Genomic DNA, 22,078 nt, shown 5'->3' with positions numbered 1-22,078 from the left:
CCACCTAGTACCAACCTCGTCATGTCCGTTGTGTCCTGAGCAAGACACTTCACCCTTGCTCCTGATGGGTGCTGGTTAGCGCCTTGCATGGCAGCTCCCTCCATCAGTGTGTGAATGTGTGTGAGAATGGGTAAATGTAGAAGTAGTGTCAAAGCGCTTTGAGTACCTTGAAGGTAGAAAAGCGCTATACAAGTACAACCCATTTATTTATCATTTAAGCCACATTCAGCACGTGTTACAACAGCGTGGCTTCGTAAAAAAAAAGAGTGCAGGTACTTTCCTGGCCCGCCTACAGTCCAGACCTGTCTCCCATCGAAAATGTGTGGCGCATTATGAAGCGTAAAATACGACAGCGGAGACCCCGGACTGTTGAACGACTGAAGCACTACATAAAACAAGAATGGGAAAGAATTCCACTTTCAAAGCTTCAACAATTAGTTCCCAATCGTTTGAGTGTTGTTAAAAGAAAAGGTGATGTAACACAGTGGTGAACATGCCCTTTCCCAACTAATTTGGCACGTGTTGCAGCCATGAAATTCTAAGTTAATTATTATTTACAAAAAAAAAATAAAGTTTACGAGTTTGAACATCAAATATCTTGTCTTTGTAGTGCATTCAATTGAATATGGGTTGAAAAGGATTTGCAAATCATTGTATTCCGTTTATATTTACATCTAACACAATTTCCCAACTCATATGGAAACGGGGTTTGTATATAGTTTTGTAGTCTCACTCCTAGTGACATGCATATATGTGTGTATATCTTTGTGTTCATATACTGTATGTATGTGTGAGTATATGTCCATCCATCCATTTTCTACCGCTTGTGCCTTATGTATGTATATATGTGTGTATATACAGTATGTATACTGTTTTGGAGTGTTAGTCCTAGTGACATGCATATGTATATATATGTGTGTGTGTAAATGTGTGTATATGTGTTTGTGTATATACGTATGTATGTGTTTGTATGTATATATGTATATATATATATAATTGTGTACCTTCACATATATCCAAACCTCAAAGCTGAATTTATCATCTGAAAACAAAAAATCTCAGTTAGATAATTAAACAATATAAACAGACTATTAGCTCAATAATCACATTAAAAATACAACTCCCTGAAATATTCTTATCAGATTCTTTTTTTTAATCATTTTCTGGCGTTGTATGGTTTTCATTCAAACTATTTGACAATCATCCCTTTTCTGCAACAGCAGCGCCATCTACTGTCCTCTTGCACATCCCTGTGAAACCTCTGCAGTAAAACTGCATTCAAATAAAAAGACAACCAAAAATCAAAAGTTTTATAGTTGTTTTATTATACAAAATAATATTTCCACACAAAAACAACATCATCTTAGTCTATTTTGGTTGTCTCAGCAGCTTTTTGTTTTTTATTGCTTGCTATATTCTTTCCGTGTTTCCAAGCAGTCGGAAAGTGGCGTTGTCATGAAATAGTCAGGGCAGCAATTCTCTCCCAGTCAAAACAACTGCTGGACCAAGTTGTACACACACAGTGCATCTGTCCCTCACAGAGAGAGAACTCTAAACATTCTGGATAAATATGGCTTTGCAATCCTTTTTAAGCGGACTTTCATATTTTAACGGGCTTAAAAACACCCTGGGCTACAAACAAAACCAAAAAGTCCCCCAGTTGAGTGTTGAATAAAACAGTGACATGAATAAAGGAGTGAAATTAGGTTGAAGGATGTGAAACAGAAAGTTGGGGTTAGGAGAACAGACATCTCGTCATAAATGCATGTTTCTGTCATTCATACACAGCAGGGGTCCCCAACCTTTTGTCCACCAGGTCCGCTTTAATGTGTGCATTATTTCCACATGTGGCGGATAAAAACAGCAAAACAATGAGCATGAAAAATCAACTCATCATAAATAACGCTGAAGTAGTAGGAGCCCTGGCATATAGTGGCGGGCCGTGCGTTTCCCATCTAGGCCTTCAGTGATGTCCTACTTAGTCCGACTTCAATAAATACCTCTCAAAATACCATTATTTAAAGCATTTGCCAAGAATGTTTTCATTAATCAAGAACGAAAGCTATGGCTTGTAAAATACTATACAGAAACACACTTGCGCACTACTGGTCATTGAAATAACTCAACTTGTCACTAGTGTACAAAAAGGGCTATTTTTTGCGCGTTTAAAACTCAATAAACCCGCATCGGACGTGGTACTGTCAAAAATAATTGTAAAAAAACATTGAATGTTAAAAAATATATTTGAACTCACAATACCGCTCGTAGTTGGTTGATTTGAGTGGAAATGACAGGCAAACCGTTATATATGCCACCTAATTTTGCTCTGCTACTTTGTTGGTTAAAAAATGTGAGTACAGCTGATTTCTCCGCTGGCCGAGTATGGCTCCGGTGCCACTTTCTGCTTTCGTAAATCACAACTTGTGATTGGATACCTGGGAGTAAGTATCCAATCACAGTCACTTTCAACGTAAGGCTATTGTCAACTGAATGTCCTCTGTTCGTTAAACTGCACAGCCGCCACTAATGTTGGGTCAGAAGGCCTACGGCAGAATTTATACAGCGCTGGCAACAAGCTAGCTGAATTCTGATTGGATAAAAGCTCTATCTTAAAAGAGCAACACTGGAGCCAAATATGACATAAAGAGAATATGATGAATACTTTTATATACTTATGGAAAGTCAATTAAAAATAAAATAAACTTTTTTAAATTAATGATCATGATTTCTGTTAGGTCAGCAGAGAAGGCCTTGCTGGCCCTGATGGCACACCACTGCTATATACCAGTGTTAATTAAGCATAGGCCCAGCGTTGGGCCGCGAGCGCCCCCTAGAATGTAATATAGGTGTTTTTCAGCTGTGGTCTGTATAGGCCGCAGCTGTACACAGTTGTAGTACACTTTTCCACCACTTGTGGCAGTAGTGACAATATCAAACAAAAGAAGTCTGGCGCTAATGTCAGATAAATTCCTTAGGCACAAAAATAATGACTAAAGTGACGTTAATTTTATTGAAAGTTTGGTTAAGAAACATATTTATTATTAATTTAGTTGATTTATTCTAACACACCATAGTACATATTGTATGTAAATGTATTCTTTATTTGGTTCGTACTTATTTTTCAAGTCAGCTTGACCTAAGCCTAAGGTTTATTTTGTTAAATCAATAACATAATCTTTGTGATGAACACATGCTTTTATAAAATTTGACAAGGTAGTGAACTGTAAGTCGGTTAGATATAATCATTGAATATGATCTAAATCAAGAGTAAGATTACTAATTCAGTGGCAATATTGGAGTGGTCCCCGGGGCCATCTGTAGTGGAAAAGTTGGGTCCTGACGTCAAAAAGGTTAAGAACCCCTGTCACCCTGCAGGGCACTGCAGATGGAAATTAGACTTTGGCTACAATCTGACACATTAACTTGTGATATGTTCATTAATGTACTATAACAAAAGAGTTGTTATATACATCTATAAACAATCTTATTGGTGTGTGTATTAATGTACTATAACAAAGGAGTTGTTATATATATATATATATATATCTTTCAACGATCTTATTGGTGTGTTTAATATTATACTATAACAAATGAGTTGTTATATACATCTATAAACAAACTTATTGGTGTGTTTGATAATGTACTATAACAAATGAGTTGTAATATATATCTATAAACAAACTTTTTGGTGTGTTTATTAATGTATTACAACAAAGGAGTTGTTATATACATTTATAAACAAACTTATTGGTGTGTTTATTAATGTACTATAACAAAGGATTCGTTGTATACATCCATAAACAAACTTATTGGTGTTTATTAATCTAATATAACAAAGAAGTTGTTATATACATCTATGAACAAACTTATTGGTGTGTTTAGTGGGACAGGCCAAAGTAAAGTTGGAGAACATGTGGTAGTTTATAAATGAATGAATGAATGAAAGTGCGACCCGGTTGTGGTTGGGGACCACTGATATACAGAATAAGTCCTGAAAAAGTTTGGGACAATAAAATTAATCATCAGAGTGGGTGCTCGCTAGATGTTAGCGGCTAGAAAACATGAGTTCTTCTCTCATCCTTAAAGGTTTTTATCTCCAGTGTTAGAAAAAAAAAGCACTTTTATGGCAAACATTCAACCTGAAGATGGAGACGGAAGCTTCCAAACAGTCCTGGCAAGAAGGCGCAGAGAGACATGTTAGTGGTAAGACAGGTAGGCTGGTTCCGTGGTTTTTGGCCTACCAACTTTGGGAGGGACTACCAAAGCTCACACTTGTGTTTGGGGTTCATGGGCGTGTTGGCCTTGCAGCCAAAGTGATGGGAGAATTCCCGCGAATTGGATACTGTCCCGATTACTCGGAATCTGGACGGACTGTGCGGGTCGGTGATGACGCCCTCGTGCGAGCTCTCGGGCGTCCGGACCGAGCACCACACCTGCGAGAAGAAGGTGTAGTGTTTTTTTCTCTCATGAAGTCAAAAGTGTGGTCGCTGCAAAGCAATGGGACTACACAGGATCTAGAACAGGAGGGTTTCATTTTTTAGTGGCATTATACAGAGCCAATAAACACGTCCTGGATTAGAACTGTACCTCAATTCTCGGACTACAAAAACCACTTAAAATCCTTTCATGTTCTCTAAAATGGACAGTGCGCCTTATGCCTAAAGTCCGTATTAATTCTGGTTGTGCTTACCAGCCTTCAAACAATTTTTATTTGGTACATGGTGCAATGATAAGTGTGGCAGTCACACTCAAGAAATACGTGTGGACTGCAAGTTGACGCCTGGTCAACAAATGACGTCGGTGGATTATCCATATATGGTTTAAGGTTTACCCACAGTGCTTTGCGTCCTTTTTCTATATCCTCTTGTTGCCATTTCTCATATAAAGTAGTGTACATTTCTAACCCATCTGTCAGTAGACTTGTTATGGAAGCGCTAAAAACCACCGATACAACAAAAATGACGGGGAGAAGATGCTGTTGATGTGGAGGCACGTAAATAAGACCGCCCACAAAATGCGCATTCTGAAGATACGGCTTGAAGATGGTCTGTAAAACATCATCTATGCAACATTTGGACCAAAGAACCACCATTACATGTTATGTAGACCTCAAGGAAGTGTTTAACATGTAGAAAAAAATCTTATTATGACCTCTTTAATGCACCTTATACTGCGGTGCCTCCCCCCCCAATGGTTTGAAAAATACGGCACACAAAAAAGTAACAAATTGAATCGACCTAAAAACGGAACCTAAAAACAACCTTTTTTTTTTTCTCTTCCTTGGCTCTCAACAAAGGCGGTCACGTTTCCCTCCCTCTCCGTTATCTCCCGTGCTCTGCTTCCCTCGTCTCGTAGCCTCTCTTTTGCACTGTTCTTTGACAAGCCTTACTTCTTTCTGCTCCTTTTCGTCCATGCTAAATGCTATTGTTGCATTTGTTTGGAAATGAATGAAATAATGAAATGAAACAACCTTCTACTATCCAGGCGAGAGGCATGATTTATAATCTACAACTAATTTTTAAAAACACAGAAGCAGCAGCTCAATATGTCAATAGAGCAGCATAAGCTAGTAAGCGTTCTGTGGTCATGGCACCGCTAAAAGTACAAACCCCGTTTCCATATGAGTTGGGAGATTGTGTTAGATGTAATATAAACAGAATACAATGATTTGCAAATCCTTTTCAACCCATATTCAATTGAATGCACTACAAAGACATGATATTTGATGTTCAAACTCATAAACTTTTTTTTTTTTTGCAAATAATAATTAACTTATCATTTCATGGCTGCAACACGTGCCAAAGTAGTTGGGAAAGGGCATGTTCACCACTGTGTTACATGGCCTTTCCTTTTAACAACACTCAGTAAACGTTTGGGAACTGAGGAGACACATTTTTTAAGCTTCTCAGGTAGAATTCTTTCCCATTCTTGCTTGATGTACAGCTTAAGTTGTTCAACAGTCCGGGGGTCTCCGTTGTGGTATTTTAGGCTTCATAATGCGCCACACATTTTCAATGGGAGACAGGTCTGGACTACAGGCAAGCCAGTCTAGTACCTGCACTCTTTTACTATGAAGCCACGTTGGTGTAACACGTGGCTTGGCATTGTCTTGCTGAAATAAGCAGGGGCGTCCATGGTAACGTTGCTTTGATGGCAACATATGTTGCTCCAAAACCTGTATGTACCTTTCAGCATTAATGACGCCTTTACATGTGTAAGTTACCCATGGTCTTGGGCACTAATACACCCCCATACCATCACAGATGCTGGCTTTTCAACTTTGCGCCTATAACAATCCGGATGGTTCTTTTCCTCTTTGGTCCGGAGGACACAACGTCCACAGTTTCCAAAAACAATTTGAAATGTGGACTCGTCAGAACACTTTTCCACTTTGTATCAGTCCATCTTAGATGAGCTCAGGCCCAGCAAAGCCGACGGCGTTTCTGGGTGTTGTTGATAAACGGTTTTCGCCTTGCATAGGAGAGTTTGAACTTGCACTTACAGATGTAGCGACCAACTGTAGTTACTGATAGTGGGTTTCTGAAGTGTTACTGAGCCCATGTGGTGATATTACACACTGATGTCGCTTGTTGATGCAGTACAGCCTGAGGGATCGAAGGTCACGGGCTTAGCTGCTTACGTGCAGTGATTTCTCCAGATTCTCTGAACCCTTTGATGATATTACGGACTGTAGATGGTGAAATTCCTAAATTCCTTGCAATAGCTGGTTGAGAAAGTTTTTTCTTAAACTGTTCAACAATATGCTCACGCATTTGTTGACAAAGTGGTGACCCTTGCCCCATCCTTGTTTGTGAATGACTGAGCATTTCATGGAATCTACTTTTATACCCAATCATGGCACCCACCTGTTCCCAATTTGCCTGTTCACCTGTGGGATGTTCCAAATAAGTGTTTGATGAGCATTCCTCAACTTTATCAGTAATTATTGCCACCTTTCCCAACTTCTTTGTCATGTGTTGCTGGCATCAAATTCTAAAGTTAAAGATTATTTGCAAAAAAAAAAAAAGTTTATCAGTTTGAACATCAAATATGTTGTCTTTGTAGCATATTCAACTGAATATGGGTTGAAAATGATTTGCAAATCATTGTATTTCGTTTATATTTACATCTAACACAATTTCCCAACTCATATGGAAACGGGGTTTGTAGGTCCTCAGCGTTAGTGCTTATAATAACAATATACTTGGTTAATATTCAGGTCACGAGCTGTAAATAAAGTGTTGTTGGTGCTTTTTGGATGTTTTGTGGAGGGCTTTATAGGCCCAATTGTCTACTCCCATTAGCTGCATTGTTAGCCACCTTCTACTTGCCGTATTTTACAAATTAGAATGCATACAAAATTTGTTTTTGTCTTATAAAGATTGTGAATGATAGACAAAATCCAAAAAAAAGTTCAGTTCCCCTTTAAGAGATCACATTTATCAATTAAATGTTTACATTTGTCACAATGACATGTTAAACTTTGTAAAAACGGATCAGAGAAAATGCTGACTTTGATCGGGTCAATCATATATTTCTCATCAACGTACATCAATATGCAACATGATCTCATATTTTCAACCTGATTTTGCTACAGAACATGAAGATATTACCTTAGGAGTGATACTTTCACCTTCTCCTACATGTAAGTTCCATGTTGGACACGTAATATACTAACTATCATGTTGTCTTGGTGCCACATGGTGGTAGTGTTGTTGCTCTCAGTCAAGCAACAGAAGAGGTTGAGACATATGTAGACAGTAACGTTAAGTTTAAAAATGTAAACACGTAATGCGCTAAAATTGACTGTAATGATATAATCGCAACTAATGCAATGATTTTGACAACATTGAAGTTGAACTAGATGAGGCAATTCCTGAAGGAACTGCGTGTGAATGCTCCAATGCTGAAGTTGAACTGAAATGCTGACGGAATGTAGCATGAATTTAAGACCAGTTTGAATGTTGGAATGGTTTGAATGTTGAAGAGTTTGAATTTCCAGGGAAAACGGAATTTGGTTTGGAACTTGGGAACGTGTTAGTTGGATGAGAGAATGTCCCTGAAAACTGTGAATTCTTGCAAATCCGGGAATTTTAAAAAAATTGTTGAAGAGAAGCACACAATTCCCGAACAGGCTGAATATTTTGGAGTTGGAATGGTTTGAATCGAATAAAAAATGTGGGAGTTGTAAAACCTTAAAAAATGTCCCATTCATTTCAATGGGAATTTCATGGAAAAGCGGGAATTTCGGGAAAAGCGGGAATTTTTGGTAACATGTTAAAAGAGTTGAATGTTTTTAATGAGTTGGTGTTGGAATTTTTAAAATCGGTCAAGAAATGTTAAAGTAGTAACATTTTTAATTGAGAAATGGTATTAAGGAATTCCAGGATTTTCGGGAAATCAGGGAATTTTTCCTGTTCAAAAAACAATTTAGTTTTTTGTCCTGATTAGAGGAATGTTTGGACGGTGGAACAGTTGAAGTGGGTTGAAAAATGTGGAAGGAGTAGTCACCAAAGAAATGGTCAAAAAAGGGTTTGATAAAAAATTCCTGGAGTTTTTTTGAACTTGGAAAATTGATATTTTGAATGTCCAGGATGAGTGGAATATGTTGAAGGTGGAATGGTTTGAATCGGTTGAAAAATGTAGAAATGGTGAATGTTTGAAAAATGGCCAATTGATTATGATTGGGAAAAATGTCCCGGAAAATCTATAATTCTGGGAAATCTGGGAATTTTTTGAATTTGTCAAGGAAAAGCCTGCAATTCCCGAATAGGCTGAACAGTTTGAAGTTGGAACGGTTTGAATCGGATGAAAAATGTGGAAGGTAGAGTGCGCCAAAATCTGGAGAAGAATAATAATAATAAATAGATGAATTTTGGTGATTTGGAGCATTCACACAAAAATGGCAAAAGTGCTGCAAATTAATAGATGTTTGCACCATTGACCATGTGCATTGCAGCAAAGTGAATATAATCAATATATAGGTCCCAATTCACACACTCTGTCTCACTCATGGTCTAAATAATCTAAAACCAGCACAGAATCTTAATACTTATGGTACAAAACACACAAGCTGCCCACTAACTACCGTATTTTTCGGACTTATATATGTTTTTTTCCTTCTTTATTATGCATTTTCGGCAGGTGCGACTTATACTCCGGTGCGACTTATACTCGAAAAATAAATAAAAATACGGTAAGTGGACAATACAAAAAATGCATAATTCAAAATTACATCTATTTAAATCCACTACAATGCATGATGAGTAAAATGCAAATCATTCTATCTCCGCATATTTCTGATGGACTACAAAACTTCAAGGAGGTTGTCAGGGAAGTAAACCAGGTAGCAGTGGCTCACTTACTCTTAATGTTTTATCGTTTATACTTCATATTGTAGTGATGTAGGGATTTCAGTCTGTTAGCTAAAACTTGTTTTAATGAATGCTTTTACAATCTAAAGTGTCATTTCCTGATAATGATATATTTTATTATTTCACAGCCCAATGTAAAATACAAGAAATCACTATTTATAAAATCACTATTTGACTTAAGAAAATTAACTTGAGTACACAAAGGTTCATAGAGATGGCGATAGTTTGAGCCCGGAACAAAAAAAAAGCCTTTTCCTTATTTTGAGAGAAAAAAAGAAGACACCAACCTGTGCAAAGCCCACAAAAAAGAGCTGGTGGTTGGTCATTCCCAGGGCAGGCAGGGTGGCCTCGTCCCCGTTCTTCTCCATCCAGTTCACGTAAGCCTGAGAGGGAGCAAGACACCTCATGACTAGTCTTCTGAAAACACTTGTAGACAGTAATGAATTATAGTTACACGTTACTTTACTAAAAAAGTAACTAAATCACGGACAGAATTACTCTTTAATAAATGTAATTAGAGATGTCCGATAATGGCTTTTTTGCCGATATCAGATATTCCGATATTGTCCAACTCTTAATTACCGATTCCGATATCAACCGATACCGATATACAGTATACAGTCGTGGAATTAACACATTATTATGCCTAATTTTGTTGTGATGCCCCGCTGGATGCATTAAACCAGTGGTCCCCAACCACCGGGCCGCGGCCCGGTACTAGTCCGTGGATCGATTGGTACCGGGCCGTACAAGAAATACAAAAAAAAAAAAAAAATATATATATATATATGTATATATATATATATATATATATATATATATATATATTTATATATATTTTTTTTATTTATTTTATTAAATCAACATAAAAAACACAAGATACACTTACAATTAGTGCACCAACCCAAAAAACCTCCCTTCCCCATTTACACTCATTCGCACAAAAGGGTTGTTTCTTTCTGTTATTAATATTTCTGGTTCCTACATTATAAATCAATATAAATCAATACAGTCTGCAGGGATACAGTCCGTAAGCACACATGATTGTATTTCTTTATGACAAAAAAAAAGAAAAATCCATTAATTATAATTTTGAAACCGATACCGATAATTTCCGATATTACATTTTAAAGCATTTGTCGGCTGATAATATCGGCAGTCCGATATTATCGGGCATCCCTAAATGTAATTAATTACTAGGGAAAGTAATAGTACTTAAACATACCTTCAAATATTTGGCATATGCCGTTGAAACGTTTAATATACAAACTGTAAGATCAGAATGTGTGTGTGTGCCTTTAAAAGGTGTGGCGTCAGCCAGAGATACAGCGTTAGCTCAAGTGTGTTTGCTAGCTCAGCTTTGCCAGCTTTGTATCTGTTAAATCCATTCACTGGATTGTGTCACCTTGAGGCTTCGATGTCTTGTCTTTTTGTCAACAAACGTACAATTGTCAGCTTGTCACTTCATTCATTTGTTGTTCACTATCCCCACGCAGGACTAGTAGTGGTGTGTACCGTATTTTCTGGACTATAGAGCACACCGGGATCTAAGGTGCAGCCACTACATTTTAGAGGAAAAAATATTGTTACATTTTTAACCCAACACCGGACTATAAGCCGCAGATATATACATTGTGAAATGAGTTATCTACACAGAAATATGTTGTAAATGTTTATTTACATACCGTATTTTTCGGACTATAAGTCGCAGTTTTTTTCATAGTTTGGCCGGGGGTGCGACTTATACTCAGGAGCGACTTATGTGCGAAATTATTAACACATTACCGTAAAATATCAAATATTATTATTTAGCTCATTCACGTAAGAGACTAGACGTATAAGATTTCATGGGATTTAGCGATTAGGAGTGACAGATTTTTTCTTCAGCATCAACGACCAGTTTCCAAAGGAAATTCTCGACAGGCGCCGCCATCTGTTCCCGCTTCGCAAGAAGTTTATCACCGAAGGATGCCGTGCTGTCATCGCGGTGGATAAACTTTTCATCAACGGCCAACTTTACCGTGATCCAGAAGCCACGCCGTGGCTGTATTATTAGCGTCTGAAACACGGTAAATGTTGTATTTTTTTTTGTTTTGTTATTCCATTATGCTTCAATCCCTCTCTTTTTTTCCCCCCTTGCTCACAATACACCTGTGCGTCACATAGCGCTCACGTAAACACCATACGCTCTCTCTCTCTCTTTCTTTCGGTAAACCAACATGTTTACTATTTTACTTTCTTGTTTTCCTTTTTATGTCACTTATTTCACTACCTGTTTAATCCACCACTTTCTTCTTTTCTTTTTATGTTATACTTTTTGTTTTGTTTTTGTCTTTCTATTTCTCCACCTGTTGTGTGTCCCCTTGTTGTCATCAGCATTTACACTCACAGCTAATACATGCACAACTATACACACTCTGCACACCTACATATATGCATGATAGGTTTACATTTAGATACAGACATGCATTATTTACACATAAAGTACACACATACATCCACACACTTAGTTACAGTCTAGTTTAGTATGTCCACTATACAGTTTGTCACTTGGAATGTGCGTGGTGTCGGGTCAAAGGAAAAAAATATAAAAATTCTTAATCATTTGAAGAGCATGCAAGCAGACATTGCTTTACTACAAGAGACTCACCTCTCCAAGTCCGATACCTCAAAACTGCATTCATCGCAATACCCACACACATACCTTGCTAGTTACAACTCCAAACAGAGAGGCGTAGCCATTCTCATAAGTAGAAAGGTCAACTTTACAGTCCATAACTCCATTACTGACATAGAGGGAAGATACATCATTCTTAATATTTCTGTTGACGGGAGAAACTTATGTATCGCCAACATTTATGGTCCAAATGTTGATGACCCCTCCTTTTTTCACACTTTCTTCTCTTCACTTTCTCCTCACTCAAACCACTGCTTGATTCTAGGAGGGGACCTCAACTTAGTATTTAATCCAAATATAGATCGGTCCAGAGTGACTGGGAGTCACCGTTAGTCTCAGTCAGTGGTAATACTTAAGCAATATATGAAGGATTATGGTCTTTGCGATGCCTGGCGTTCTTATCACCGCACTCTTAGGGAATACACTTATTTTTCTCCAGTTCACCACTCATTCTCTCGCATTGATTACTTTTTAACTAGTAGCTCAATTTTATCTGACATCTCAAACATTCACATCCATCCTATCATCATCAGTGACCATGCACCTGTCTCACTTTCCCTCACCAACAAAACTATCACTGCACCTATCAAACAATGGAGACTTAATACATCATTACTAAAGGACCCAGACTTCCTAAACTATTTTGATAAAGAATGGACAGATTTTTTAGATTTTAATGATCAACCAGAAATCACGGCGTGCGTTCTCTGGGAGACGGCAAAAGTAGTTATGCGAGGAAAAATTATTTCTTATTCATCATACAAGAAAAAAAAGGAACGTTTACTAGAGCAGGAACTTGAAAATGAAATAAAAATATTAGAATTAGCTTATGCGAATTCACAACATGATCACACTCTGAACAAACTGAGAAAACTCAAATTAGATTTAAGAGAAATAATTGATAAGAAAAGTCAATTCCTGCTCCAGAGGTTACGCTTAGAAAAATTTGAACATGACAATAAACCAAGCAAATATTTGGCTAACCAACTAAAATTAAACAAAGAAAAAAACTCTATACCATCCATCAAGGATTCAGCTGGGAACATTACACACGTTCCTGAGGAAATTAACTCCATCTTTAGAGACTTTTACAGAAACTTGTATACACCCCAAATTGACCCATCTCTTTCAGACATTGAGACATTTCTCAATGGTATAGACTTACCTAAATTGAATACAAGGCAGGTATCAAATTTAGATCTTGCTATTTCTGTAGACGAACTACACGATGCTCTTCAACAGATGCCAAACAATAAAGCACCAGGGCCTGATGGGTTCCCTGTGGAGTTCTACAAAACATTCTGGTCACTGCTAGCTTCAATATTTACGAAAATGGCTTTAGAGATGAAAGAAAACTCATTCCTTCCTCCAAATATGAACTCTGCCACGATCAGTCACTTGCTAAAACCTGATAAAGACCCAACACTTCCATCCAGTTACCGGCCAATCTCCCTGATTAATGCTGATCTTAAAATTATCTGCAAAGTATTAGCTCAAAGATTAGAAAAAGTCACTCCATATATAGTACATCCTGATCAAACAGGTTTCATCAAAGAGAGACAATCGTCCAACAATGTTCGCCGTCTACTCAATGTGATAGACTATTCTGTTATTCATAATCTAAAAACAGCTGTTGTTTCATTAGATGCTGAAAAAGCATTTGATAGAGTGAACTGGAATTTTCTTCTAGCTACTCTACAGAAATTTGGATTTGGAGACTCATTTATAGAATGGATTAAGGTCCTATATAGTTTTCCTACAGCTTCGGTTAGAACGAACAGCCAAATATCTCCAAGGTTTAATCTTATGAGGGGCACAAGGCAAGGGTGTCCACTTTCTCCGTCACTGTTTGCTATATTTATTGAACCTCTTGCAACCGCTATTCGACAGCATGCAAATATTAAAGGCATCCATACCGCAACCGTTCATCATAAAATAAGCCTTTATGCTGATGATGTATTACTTTTCTTACAAAATCCACATTCTTCTCTTCAAGATACAATCTCACTTATCAATAAATTCAGTTCTATTTCAGATTACTCCATCAACTGGTCCAAATCTACTGTGTTACCAATTAATTTTGACTTTCAGAGCACCTCATCGATTCTGCTGCATAAAGGGAACATTAAATACCTGGGAATCAATATTTCCTCCACATTGTCAGATCTGAATCGCTTGAATTACTCCCCAATCTTAAAATCGATTGAGGATGATCTGGCGCGTTGGAAAACACTGCCAATCTCACTTATGGGAAGGGTTTCTACCGTGAAAATGATGGTCTTGCCTAGGGTTAATTATCTATTTTCAATGATTCCAACCAAACCTTCTCAAATCTGGTTTAAGTCACTAGACTCACACATCAATCAGTTTCTTTGGAAGAGTAAACCAGCACGAATCAGCCTTAAAACTTTACAAAAACCCAAAGAACATGGGGGTCTAGAACTCCCAAACGTTTCCTATTATTTCCTTGCAAATAAACTACAATATATATTAAAATGGATCAATCCCACTTTAGTAGATAGTTTATGGTTAGAGATTGAACAATCACTTAGCCAGGAGATCCCAATTTCTAACTTGCCCTTTATTAGCCAAATTCTCCGAAAACACAACTGCTTTAAAAGTATTAATATACGCACTACCTTAACAGCTTGGTGGGAGTTTTTGAAAATAACTGGGTCTCCGCTCACTCCATGCCAATTTACGCCTATTTGGAATAATCCTGATTTTCTTTTAAACAAGAAGCCATTGAACTTTCCAACATGGTATGATAAGGGAGTCGAATGCCTTGGGGATATCATCAATGCAAACAGTTTTATCTCTTTTAAAAGTTTAATAACACAATATGCAATCAATCCTAATAAATTTCTAGAATATATACAAATCAAATCTGTAATCAGCGCAAGATTCAACAAAACAACATGGGAAAGTAATCCTACGACCGTTAAATTCTTCAAAACATCTGCCCCCAAAGCTTTATCCAAATTATATGCTCTCTTATCAAAAATAGATAACACAATAAGTATTCCAACTTCTAAATGGCACTCAGACGTATCAACAAGCTGTGACCCAGAATTCTGGAAACAAATATGCCTCAATACTACTCGTTTGATTAAGAATCCAAATGTACGACTGATTCAGCTCAAAATACTTTACAGAATACATTACACCGGTCTAAGAATGTATACAATGGGTTTAGCTGACTCTAACATCTGTGTACACTGCTCAGATAATAAGATAGATAATTACTTGCATTCAATGTGGTCCTGTGCTCCCGTGAGTAACTTTTGGCTTGGAGTGTGCGAGAACCTATCATTAGCGTTAGAGATTCCTATTCCCATCTCCCCCGCACTCTGCCTGTTGGGTGATCTCTCCGCAACTGATCTTGATATAAACAAAACATACCTCCTTATAAATGCGTTAGGCATCGCCAAGAAAACTATTCTCATAAATTGGAAATCAAAAAATAATTTATGTATAAACCTTTACAAAAACATTTTATTAGATTATGTAGTTATGGAAAGAATGTCTGCTGAATCAAACCAACAACTGACAGAATTCCGATCTCTTTGGGCACCGCTAATTAATTTTCTGACCTGACTCCCTTGGGGGCCGGGGCTGGGGCTCTGTCCCGGGGGACTTGCTCCGTGGGTGGGGGGTCCTGGGTGCCGGGGGGCCGTGTGCCGCGGGGTCGGGTGGGCCTGGGGTGTGTTTCCTGGTTCCGGCCTGGCGGGCCGATCCGTGGGTGGTCTGGTGGCTGGGGGTGGGTGGAGGTGCCTGGGCGGGTGTTGGGGTGCGGGTGGGGCTGTGGGCGGCCGCCTTGGGTTGGTTGGGGGGGCTGTCCCTCCCGTGGGTGGTTGGGCGGGGGGTTGCGCCCGTGGGGCTGGGGTCTTGCCGCTGTCGGGCGGGGGTCGGCTCGTGCCCCTCTGGCTCCGGGTGTCTGTGGGCTTCCTCCTTCCCCTGGGGCGCGGGGCGGGGTCTGCCCGGGGTCGCCCTGCGCTGCGGCTGTGCGGGCCTGCCTGGTGCCGGGTTGGGGGGACTGCTTGCCTCCCTTGTTGGGGCCCCGGCGGTGCTGCCCGACTGCCCTGCGGGAGTCCCCCTCCTGTGTTTTACTCTGCCCTTATTTTTTTATTAATTTTATTTATTTATTTTAATTTATTTTATGTGTATATATATATATATATATATATATATGTATGTATGTGTATGTGTATATATGTATATGTATGTATGTATATATGTATGTATGTATGTATGTATGTATGTATGTATGTATGTATGTGTATGTATGTGTATATATATGTATGTATGTGTGCATGTATATATATATATATATATATTATTATTATTATTATTTTTATTTTTTAATCTATTTAATATATTTAACTTATTCTGTTAAATTATATATGGGTACGCGTGTATGTGGGTGTGTGTACGTTTGTATATATGTATGGTGAAATCTGTGTGTATGTATGTAGGTACATATGTATGTGTCGCTGCCCCGGTGTGCATTGCTGATCGCGGCGCCGGGTCTGCTGAGGTGCCGTGGCATGCCGGCTGTGGGCGCAGGGCTGGGCCCTTATGGCTTTTTGCCGGATGGGATGCCTGGTGGGTGGTGGGCGGGGGGGGGCCTGGACGTGCGGGAGGGGCTGCGGGGTTTGGTGGCGTTGGGCACTGTTGGCGACCAGGCCTCTTGTTTATTTTTATTTATTTTATTTTATTTAAAGGGTTTATTTTTTATTTTTTTTTATTTTTTAATTTTCTTTCTATTTTTTTTATTTTCTTTTTTTTCTTTTTTTGTGTGTGTTGTGTATGTATGTGTTTGTGTATATGTGGGCTTATGTATATGTGTGTGGGTGTATTAATGTGTATATATGTGTGGATGTGTATGTTTATATGTATATGCATGCGTGTGTATATGTGTGTATGTGTATGTATATGTATATGCATATATGTATGTGTGTATGTATGTGTATATGAATGTGTAGGTGTGTGCATGGGTGTGGATGTCCGGTGGCTCAATTGGCCTGGCTGTGGATGAGTTGGGGTAGGTGAGTTGGTGGCCTCGGTGGTAGCCGGGGGTGTGCGTTGTTGTGGTTTACGGGGTCGGTCGCTTTTTTGTTTTGGTTTCGGTGGCCGCGGGTGTTTACGCTGCGGACGGGCGGTGGTGGTGATGGTTGCTGCGGTGATACCAGCGGTTGGCATCGCTGTGTTGGGTTGGAGTGGTTGGGGGACTGTGGCTGGTGTCTGTGCGCTTGTGGGGTTGTGGGGCTGGCTGGCGTTGGCTTGCCGGCTGGTTTGGGGGCTGGCGGGCGGACGGGATGCATTGGCTTCTTCCCCCGTTGGGGGGCTCCTTCCCCTGGCCGGGACTCGTATGGGCACGTTGCTGTGTGGATGGCCGGGATGCGGTGTTTGCATTGGGCGTGGGGGCTGTGCGGTTTTTCTGCGTTTGGTTGCCGGTATGGGCTCTGCAGGGTTGGGTTGGGGTGGGCGGGGGATGGCTTTGTTTGGCGGGGGGAGGGCTCGCGTGGCGTCACGTTAAAGTGGTCTGGTGTGGGTCACGGGCTGTGGCGGGGGGTGGCGGCCTCCTGGCCGAAGTTCCTGGTTGTCGGCCGCGTGGACTGGGGGGAATGTCCGGGCCCTCTACTCCTCCTACTTATAGCGCACACAGTCACACATATATAGGACTTTGGGGATTGTCCTGCGGGGAGGCATGGCGGGGGGTTGAGGATGCCTCCAATGGGGCTTCAGTCCTCCTGTCTTGTCCCCTGCTCGTCCATCCCTCAATCTTAGCTGCATATTAGACACTTAGGATTTGGGGGGCTTGGTTTGGTTGGGACCCACCATGACCTTGATGTCCCCCAATTTTAATCGCATTATTAGTTCCCACAAGCATACATATCTCACTCACGCTACAGTACACACATCAATAGGGACTGGAGGTCGGCTGTAACGGCTGACCTCCTAATTTTAACTACACAGTAGACACTCTGGGGGCCTTGTACACATGCATGGGGGGTTTGGGGTTCGGCGCACCCCTCATTGCCTCGTCGGCCGGCGGGGACTGCGGTCTGGTGGCCTGCCAGGCTTTTATTCATTTATTATTGTTATATATATTTTTTTATTTTTAATGTATTTATTATTTTTATTTTTATTATTTACTTATTTTTTATTTTATTTTATTTTTTAAATTTTATTTTATTTTATTTATTTATTTATTTATTTATTTTTAATTTTTTTAATCTTATTATTTATTTGTGTGTGGCGTCGCGCGGGTCTCACTTCCTGTTGGGTGGGGTCCGTGCCAGTGTGGCCCGACCTTGCGCTGTGGGGTCTCTGTTGGTGACTTGGTGTGGTGGCGGCGCAGCCCCCGTGTCTGGTCTGGATGCTGTGTCTCGGTTGTTTGGGCGGTGGTGTGTTTGTGCGGGTTTGGGTTGGGGTGGGGGGCCTTTTGGTTGGGGGGGTTGTTGGTGTCTCTTGTTTGCGTGTTGGCGTTCGGGCTGACTGGCGGGCTGGCTTCGGCTGGTCTCCGTGGTCCTGGTGGCGTGTGGTTGCTGGTCGCAGTTTTTTTTTGATCGCTTTGATTTGATTGGCTGGTGCTGGCTGTCTGGGGTTATTGCGGCTGCTGTTTCTGCTGCCGTTTGTTTGTGGGGTGGGCGCCCGTGGCTGCTGGGTCTGGTGCAGGGGTGTGGCTGATGTTGTGACTGGTGGCAGCGCGCGCGCGTGATGGCTGTCGGGGCTGACGAACTGTGTATATGTATGTATATGTGTGTGTATGTATGTATGTTTATATATGTGTATGTGTACATATGTGTATGTATATGTATATATGTGTATGTGTGGGTATGTATACATGTATGTGTGTATGTGTATGTATATATGTATGTATGTATGTATATTTCTGGGGGTACGCTCTGGGCCTGCCTGTCAGACGGGGGTCGACGCCTCAGGCTACTGCATCCGAACTGCGTGTCTGGAGCTCCTGGGTCCCGCTGTCCATCCCTTCCGGGTGCCCGTCTTGGTTGGGGCCTGTTGGGCCTAGTCCCTGCGTCTATTGTGGTAGCTTGGTGCTGCAAGGTATTCCGAGGTGCTGCGAGTCGGCCAGTTGCTGGGGTAGTGACCTTGTTTGTCAGCATGTCTGTGATCTTCTTTTAAAAAAAATTAATTAATTAATTAATTTATTTATTTTTTAATATATTTTATTAATATTATTTTTTAATTTTTCCCCTCCCTCAGGGGGGGGGGCTCGGCGGGGCGGTTGCTGGTTGTTCCATCTCCATCGTTGGGGTCCCTGCGGGTGGGGTGGGTGGTTCCCGTGGCCCTGTGCCTGGGTGGTCCTGCGGCGGCCGGTTTGGGTGGGGTGGCCGGGGGCTGGCCTCGCCGCGCTCTCCGGGGGTGGGGGGTGGGCTCGTGGGGGCCCGGTTGCCGGTGGGGTGGGGGCGGTCTTCCCGTCCGGTTGCGGGGAGTCTCTGGGTCCCTCGGGCGGGGCGTCTCGCCTTTCTGCCCGTGTGGGGTGTGGTCTCTCGCTGGCTTGGGGTCTGGCTGTCCCCTGCTTTTCTCGTGCCCTGTCCTCTGCCGGGTGCGTCTGTCTGCGGCCTGCTGCTGGCCCTTGTGGGCGGTACGGTGGGTCGGGCTCTGGGGTTCCTGTCGCTGGCCGGCTTGGCTGCGTGGGGGCGGTGGTCCCTGGTTTCCTGGGCACCACGCCTCCTGTTTGTGGGTTGGGCTCTCGGGGGTGATGGGGCCGTGCTCTGGCTCCCACGCACTCTGGGAGTCGAATGTATTGTACATGCAAATTCACATATGCTCACATACGTACATAGGTACCTACGCTCCCACATACATACACAAATACAGTACATATTTACCTACCTAATGTTCGTACATCCACACGCACATTCAATATACAAACATACACATACACATACTGTACATATACATTCACTGTACAAACACATATACACATTCTGTACATATACATTCATTGTACAAACACATATACACATTCTGTACATATACAAGTACATATGCATACTTACACTCATGCACATAATCACGTTTCATCAAACATATATTAACGTTGTTGCCCTAGGGTAAACTAGGTGTAACACATGGCACACTGACAAAGCTTAACCTATTGTGACTATAACAATCTACAAGGTTAATGTAGGTTGCTTCTCTTTCTCCCCCTCCATTTTTCTGCATTCTTTCGCATCTCAAGTTATCATTACGTATATGTATTGTTGCATTTAAACAACTGTATTGTTGATAATAAAGGTAAATTATTGGTATTGTTCATTATCAATAGCGCTATTTCTATTGGTATTTGTATTGATCCATTTGTAGTGTAATAATGCTCATTGTCATTTCTGTATTATTTTTTATTTTTCGCTAACTGCTTATTATTACTTTTACCATCATATTTGTACATGTCATATTTGCTGATGTTGCTCTATTGTTGTTGTTGTTTGCTGTTGTTGTTTTTGTCTCTCTGTCTAATCCCCCTCTTGTCCCCACAATTTCCCCCTCTGTCTTCTTTTTTTTTTCTCTTTCTATCCCCTCCTGCTCCGGCCCGGCTGCACTAAATGATAATATAAATACATTTAATAAAGTCAAATACAAATAAGGCAACAAGAGAAGTATCCTACACTTCTCTTTTGTAAAGTAAATCTGAACAGCCGACATGGGCATCTACATCAACTATATGATTTGCCTGAGAAGCTGGACAGGACAGACACAAAAAAAAAAAAAAAAAAAAAAAAAAAAGGAGTGACAGATTTTTTGGTAAACGTATAGCATGTTCTATATGTTATAATTATTTGAATGACTCTTACCATAATAAGTTACGTTAACATACCAGGCACCTTCTCAGTTGGTTATTTATGCGTCATATAACATACACTTATTCAGCCTGTTGTTCACTATTCTTTATCTATTTTAAATTGCCTTTCAAATGTCTATTCTTGGTGTTGGGTTTTATCAAATAAATTTCCCCAAAAAATGCGACTTACACTCCAGTGCGACTTATATATGTTTTTTTCTTCTTTATTATGCATTTTTGGCCGGTGCGACTTATACTCCCGAGCGACTTATAGTCCGAAAAATACGGTACTGTAATTGTTTCCAAACGGTGTCTGTAACACGGCAGTAAATCAGCCGATCAAACAAAACAGAAGTCATCGTCACTAGCTGCGGAAGCTAGCTAGTGGGTAGACATTTTGTGTAAATTTACAAAACTAACAGTACAAAAAGAATGCCATTGTAAGTTAATAATACTAACGCAGACACTCATTAACGTCTTAGCATATTAGCTAATGCTAACGACGCGAGAGTCGTTACTGTTGTGATCCGCTGCCCGGATCATATTTTTTATTTACGTTTTCAAGATACTTGTGTTTTTGGTTAGTTTTGGACTCCTTGAGTACCTGTTTTGTACACTTGAGTTTGTTGCCATGGCTACTTATTATTTTCACCTGCCGCGTTTGTTCCCGACACGCACCTGTTTGTCATCACTGACATTATTATTTAAGTCTGTCCTCCCTGTCATTCGTTCTGGCTTCGTAGTTTGTTTTCATGCAACAGTTGACGACTTTTGTTCTGGCTCGGTACCTGTTAGCTTCCACGCTTATCTTTGTTAGTTTTTACCTTCTAGCTCCCATGCTAGCTCTTTTAGTTTTTGCCTTATGTGCTATGAGCACCCTTTTCTTTGTTCCAGTATAATTTATTCCGGTAAATAAATCATTTATTTTACCTTCACGCTGTGTCCGAAGTCCGTTGCATCCTGAGAGAACGAACCCCGCATCACAATGCGCCCCGGTCGTCACAGTACGAAGCCAGCAAGAAAAGGTTCTCTCGCGACGAGCTTGACGGAGGTAGAAGAAGGTGCGTGGATGGTCCTCCGAGCGATGGAGGCAGAGACACTCCGCTGCAATCCAGATGACGAGATGATTTGGGGACCTGGAGGTGTTCTGGTCCCGATCGACTCCATCTGGCCCGGGGAGGTCCGCTCTCAGCCCGCTCGCACGCGTCAGCG

The 22,078-nt window shown here is 40.6% G+C and overlaps 1 protein-coding gene across 1 annotated transcript in view; it reads right to left on the bottom strand.

Annotated features, from left to right (window-relative positions):
* Positions 1 to 1,303: 1,303 nt before the first annotated feature.
* ece1 (endothelin converting enzyme 1) overlaps positions 1,304 to 22,078 on the bottom strand; it is a 141,581-nt gene continuing 120,806 nt past the window's right edge. The window contains exons 20-21 of the mRNA XM_061937801.2: positions 9,662 to 9,757; positions 1,304 to 4,433 (exon numbers count right to left, since the gene is read on the bottom strand). Coding sequence (XP_061793785.1) covers positions 4,257 to 4,433; positions 9,662 to 9,757 — 273 coding nt within the window. The 3' untranslated portion in view covers positions 1,304 to 4,256. The remainder of the gene's footprint in view (positions 4,434 to 9,661; positions 9,758 to 22,078) is intronic.

Source organism: Nerophis lumbriciformis, linkage group LG03 (assembly GCF_033978685.3).
Source record: "Nerophis lumbriciformis linkage group LG03, RoL_Nlum_v2.1, whole genome shotgun sequence".
Lineage (NCBI taxonomy): Eukaryota > Metazoa > Chordata > Actinopteri > Syngnathiformes > Syngnathidae > Nerophis > Nerophis lumbriciformis.
This window is presented reverse-complemented; position numbering and strand designations above follow the sequence as displayed.